This window comes from Brassica oleracea, chromosome C5 (assembly GCF_000695525.1).
Source record: "Brassica oleracea var. oleracea cultivar TO1000 chromosome C5, BOL, whole genome shotgun sequence".
NCBI lineage: Eukaryota > Viridiplantae > Streptophyta > Magnoliopsida > Brassicales > Brassicaceae > Brassica > Brassica oleracea.
In genome coordinates this window covers 15,952,027-15,958,040 of record NC_027752.1, presented here as the reverse complement: position 1 = coordinate 15,958,040, position 6,014 = coordinate 15,952,027, and the positions used below count along the sequence as shown (strand labels likewise).

General features: G+C 34.8%; 1 protein-coding gene across 7 annotated transcripts in view; it reads right to left on the bottom strand.

Moving 5' to 3' along the window:
* Positions 1 to 1,335: 1,335 nt before the first annotated feature.
* LOC106294466 (uncharacterized protein At1g32220, chloroplastic-like) overlaps positions 1,336 to 6,014 on the bottom strand; it is a 13,769-nt gene continuing 9,090 nt past the window's right edge. For 3 of the 7 annotated variants that reach the window (XR_001260850.1, XR_001260846.1, XR_001260855.1), the window contains one exon: positions 1,336 to 1,778. Coding sequence is in view for 2 of the 7 variants with exons in the window: in XM_013730024.1 (XP_013585478.1) it covers positions 3,568 to 3,671 (104 nt within the window). In the remaining 5 variants the exon portion in view is untranslated. Of the gene's footprint in view, positions 1,779 to 1,915; positions 1,978 to 3,331; positions 3,672 to 6,014 lie in introns of those variants that run through there. The other 4 variants (XR_001260849.1, XM_013730024.1, XM_013730025.1 and 1 more) reach the window with 3 other exon arrangements.

Sequence of the window (6,014 nt, the reverse complement as noted above, 5' to 3'; positions counted from 1 at the left end):
TCGAAATTCTATTTGTTTAAGACATGGGCATCATTGTTAAATAATTAAATAAATTAAAATATTTGTTTCAGGTTTTCGAGTTGGCCCTATCTCAAACGAGGTTAAGTTCAAAACAGTGAAACCGAAGTGGGCTAAGCCGAAATGCCCATTTTTTTAGTTTACATAATTAAACCCAAGCCCGGTAATTTACAGGGCTAGGCGGGATCGGATTGTGAGCTTCGGCCATAATCGACATGTCTACAAATCACAAGTCCTATTCAACCTTAAGTTAAGACTACACTTTGACCCACGCTTGGAAAGAAGCGGGTTTTTTTCCGATATTAAATAATCTTTTAATTTTTTTATTATTAAATTGCGTATAGGTTTGGGTTACATTTATCCGGAACCACGAACCGAAATACACCAAACTGAAAAAACGAAACCAATATTGAACTGAATTTCATAAATAACCGCATATTATATATCTCTGGAACCAAAAGGTTGAAACCGAATTGAGAACCAAATAGATACCTGAATACAAATTATATAATTATAAATATTTGTTATATTTAATTTCTAAATAACCAGATATCTTAAATATACTATGTATAAACCGAATTATCTGAAAACCAAATTACCTGAATATTTTTTATTCAAACTATTAAAAACTATCCGAGTTATTCGATATTTTTATCTGAAAAACCCGAATTACTAAATATTTAAACTTAAAACTACAAGTTATCCGATATTTTTATTGATAAATCATAAATTATCCAAAAAACATAATCAAACCGGAACTGAATTGGACCCAAACATTTTTACATATAAACCGGTTCCCAACTTTGCTACTAAACCGAACCATAGGCCAAAATAACCAAACTGAAACCAAATTAAACTTAGTAAATACATGAACGGTTCCTAAATATCTAAAACCAAAACACCAAAAACAAAATACTCAAACAAAAACCGAATGCTGAGGACTAATAGTGCATCTGCATTTAAATGGTGCAAAAAAAGCATTCTATTTTACAAATTATTTAACTCTTTTTAGTGGGTACATATGTAGTTTATAAACGAATTAAGATATAAGCAGTATTTTTATATCTGATCCGGTCGAACTGGTAAACCTCGTGACCGTATATAATCAAGATTGGTTTATGTTCTTCATGTAGTATTCTATCAGAGGTTCTACCAACTGATATGTTTTCACAAAATTTGGATTTAATAAAACCTATTAACTCAAAATCCGATAAAACCCAAAAGCCCACCATTAACATGTGAACCAACACCGGATGACTCAACAAAAATCCAAAAAATTTCTCATAATATTTTTTAATTTTTTTGGGAAAACGACCTATTTCCACACTAGAATTCGGTTATTCATCAATTTAGTGGTTCAGAAGAGGTAACCAAACCAAAAGACAGAAATTAACCCGACCAGAGATCTGATAAGTTAACCCGGTTCGAATCCAGTTTTTAAGAACTCCCAATTGTATGAACCCTAAAAAAAACGAACCCAGAAGCTCTTCAGCCGGTGAAAATCAAAGATGAGCAATGCCAGTGGAGCTTCGACAGAGAGATCAGATGTTCGTCGAAGAGGACGAGTAGTTGGTGTGCCAAAGAGATGCTTGTGTGGCGAAATCGTGGTACCAAGAATGTCAAAGTGTGAAGCTAATCCTTTCTCAATGTTGAAGTCGTTACGCTCACGTCGATTTTCACCATCAGAATCGTAACCCTGGTCGAATTCAGGGCCATCATTCCACCCAACATTTACATCAGTTCCTCTTTCCTGAGAAATTCTACAAGAAAATAAACCAAGATTATCATACTATAAACTCGAAATTGAAACAGAGAATAAGCAAAATTGATTCAGTTTGAAACAGAGAGTAGGCATAATAGAAACTCGAAAAGGAAGAAGATGAGGCGACGAAATCACCTGACCTAACCGATTAGGCAGAAAGAACAGTCGACGAAATAGATTCAAAGCTTCAGTCTTGCCTAGGGTTCACAACGCGTGAGAGAGATAAAGAGAATTGGGGTTTTTTGGCTTAATCAAAACCGGTTAAGTTAAATTACGGTTTATAATCGCAAATCGGGTCGTAAACGGGTTTTCTTAGGTTTAATTAGTTTTTTTATTGGTTTGGCTTAAACTAAAAACCCAGTAAACCAATTTTAATAGGCTAAATGTAGGTTCATGTGGGTTCTGGTTTTGAACTTTTAAATTGGGGGGGGAATAGGTTGTCAAACTTATCATATTGGCAATTAAGACAAGGTTGAATGATCGTGTGGATCTGTTACTATATGATACTTCTGGTGTAGAAATATGTCGTTTTTCCAAAACTTTTTGGTTAAACTTCTCATATATTTTATAAGTGTACATAAAACTGAATAAAATGATTTAACTTGTCATATAAAGTAAATGCATTGTATTTATGTTATGCATTTTAATTTATAGATTTTGTAATGATCAATACTATTACAAGTTTAAAGTAAATAATTTATGTCTTTTGTTTAGAAGCATACGGTTTAAAATTATTAATAAAAAAATTGTGATTATTGGAATAGACTTTCTTAATGAGCCATAGATGCATTGAATTAAATTAATGGGTATGTATAGTTTAAAGCGAAAAATCCAAAAGATAAAATCGTCACTAATGAAAATTAATTTCCTTTGAAAATTAATTTCCTTTGAAAATTTAGGATATTTTTGGAAAATTGACATTTTAGTTACAGAGAAAAATAGATTTTTTTAATATTTTAATTGTATAAATATTGTTATACTATAAGTGTTTCAATATATTACTCCCTCCGTTCCTTAAAGATACATATTCTAGAAAAAAATTTTGTTTCTAAAAGATTTATTTTTTACATTTTCAATGCATGTTTTATTAACTAATTGCAAATTTCAAAAATCTTAATTGCACTAATTGATGTTTTATTGGCTTAAAATTGTGGAAAGAAGATAAACACCAAAAATTATGCAAATTTAATGTGTTTTATTAAAATGTGTGAAAAAATTAGAATATGGATCTTTTAGAAACAGAGGGAGTATAATTTAGAAAGAAAATAATTTATGTGGTCTTTAATCCATTAATTTTTTTTAACGTACAATATTTAAAATATTAATGAGCTAGATAATGTTCTTAACTATGGCATTGAAAAGTCTATATGTAAAACTGTTTTGATATGCGAGATGATATTTTCAAATACAGTAATTATGTTAAATATAAGAATGTTGTTATACAAATTTTCAATGTTTTTTTTTTTTTTTTTTTTTTTTTTTTTGTAACAAACGGCTATTCTATTACTCAAACATAAGGTGGTCTGGGTAACCATACCGGAATAGAACAACCAATAAAACAAAGAGATATGTGAAAAGATCGAGCATTCCTAGCTAAAGAATCAACAATTTTATTATGCGCTCTTGGCACGTAGGTGATCTTGAAATCCGAATAACACATCAGGATGAGTTGGATGACTTCCAGCTCCGTTGAAAAGTTTGGCCATGCTTGGGGATCCTTTACCATCGCAATCAGGTCCTTACAATCTGTTCCAAAGTTTTGACAGTTTGAATGCTGAAGCATGCATTCAAAAGCCCATTTCAACGCTTCCAGTTCCGAGTGTAATGTTGTCTCCCGCCTTCTTAAGTTCCGTGTCCCCATAAGTTGAATCTTCTCCGTGTTGTCCTTCCACTACAAGAAAACACAGTTTTAGCAAGGAAATTTAACAAGGAAAACTATTCCTCGTGAAATTACGATGACTTAACGATGAAATTGCGAGGAAATAAAGTTTCCACGTAATGGCCTTGTAAAATACCGAGTAAAGCTTTTCCTCGTAGAATCGTCGTAAGTTGACGTGGTTTTTCCGAGAAAAATGTGTTTCGTCGCAAATTCGTCGTAATTTTAGCATGATTTTTACGAGGAAATAACTTACGAGGAAAGAACGAGAAATCCACCAACTTAACACGTTTTTTTTGCCACCAACCTAATTTTTCGTCGTAAATTCCTAGCAAAATTCAACTACCAGATTCGAAAATTTTCTATATATATGGAGGTTTGAACATAATTTTAAGCACACCAACAAGAAAAAAAACGTGAAAAAAATGTCGGGCTTGGGAAATATTTTCGAGTTGCGGAGGTGGATGTATATGCATAGAGATGCTAACGGGAGAGTGACGAAAGAATATCTTGCTGGGTTGGAGCGTTTTATGCATCAAGCAGATTCTACACCGCTCGCCCAAGAAAGCGGTAAAATATTCTGTCCTTGTAGGAAATGTAACAATTCAAAGTTGGCAAATCGTGAAAATGTTTGGAAGCATTTAGTAAATAGAGGTTTCACGCCAAATTATTATATCTGGTTTCAACATGGAGAAGATTATAGTTATGATCAGAATGAAGCTAGTAGTAGTAATAGCAACTTTCAAGAAGAACCGGTTGATCATCAATTGCATAATGCACATAGTTACCATCAGGAGGATCAGCCGATGGTAGATTATGATAGGGTTCATGATATGGTAACTGATGCATTCGTAGCTCATGATGATGAAGATGAAGAACCTAACATAGATTCAAAAAAGTTTTATGAAATGTTAGATGCGGCAAATCAACCACTTTACAGTGGTTGTAGAGAAGGTCTCTCTAAATTGTCATTGGCTGCTAGAATGATGAATATTAAAACTGATCACAATCTACCTGAAAGTTGCATGAACGAATGGGCAGATTTATTTAAAGAGTATTTGCCGGAAGACAATGAGTCTGCTGATTCTTATTATGAGATTCAGAAACTGGTTTATAGTCTTGGGTTGCCTTCGGAGATGATAGATGTTTGCATCGACAACTGCATGATCTACTGGGGAGATGATGAGAAGTTGGAAGAATGTCGATTCTGCAAGAAACCACGATTCAAGCCGCAAGGAAGGGGACGTAATAGGGTACCGTACCAAAGGATGTGGTACCTACCAATTACAGATAGATTGAAAAGATTGTACCAATCGGAGCAGACTGCTGGAAAGATGAGGTGGCATGCCGAGCATACTCAGACGGATGGTGAGATGACTCATCCATCAGATGCAAGAGCCTGGAAAAATTTTAACAAAGTACATCCGAATTTCGCTAGCAATAGCCGGAATGTGTACCTCGGATTATGCACAGATGGATTTAGTCCATTTGGAATGTCAGGGAGACAATATTCATTGTGGCCTGTCTTTCTTACGCCATACAACCTGCCACCGGAGATGTGCATGCAACGGGAGTTTTTATTCTTGACCATATTAATACCCGGTCCGAAGCATCCAAAAAGGTCACTTGATGTTTTCCTACAACCACTGATAAAAGAGTTGAAAGATTTGTGGTCAACAGGGGTGAGGACGTATGACTGCTCAACGAAGAAGAATTTTACGATGCGAGCTATGCTTTTGTGGACCATAAGTGACTTTCCTGCCTATGGGATGTTGTCTGGATGGACTACACATGGGAGATTAGCTTGTCCATATTGTAATGGAACGACAGATGCATTTCAACTGAAGAATGGTAGAAAGACAAGTTGGTTCGATTGTCACCGTCGATTTCTTCCAGTTGGCCATCCGTACCGAAGAAACAAGAATTTGTTTAGGCACAAAAAGGTTGTGAGAGACACTCCTCCTCCATATCTAACTGGAGAACAAATTGAAGCGCAAATCGACTACTACGGAGCTAACGAAACAGTTCGCTGGGGTGGTAATTGGCATGTCCCTCGTAATATGCCTGATTCTTACGGTGTTCATCACAACTGGCACAAGAAGAGTATATTTTGGGAGTTACCATATTGGAAGGATCTCCTTCTGCGCCACAACCTTGATGTGATGCATATAGAGAAGAATTTCTTTGAGAACATCATGAATACAATATTGAATGTCCCAGGGAAGACAAAAGACAACATAAAATCGAGGTTGGACTTGCCGGATATTTGCTCAAGAAGCGAGTTACATATTAAAAGCAATGGGCAAGTTCCCGTTCCGATATTCAAATTGTCTTCAGAAAAAAATCGGTGTTGTTCAA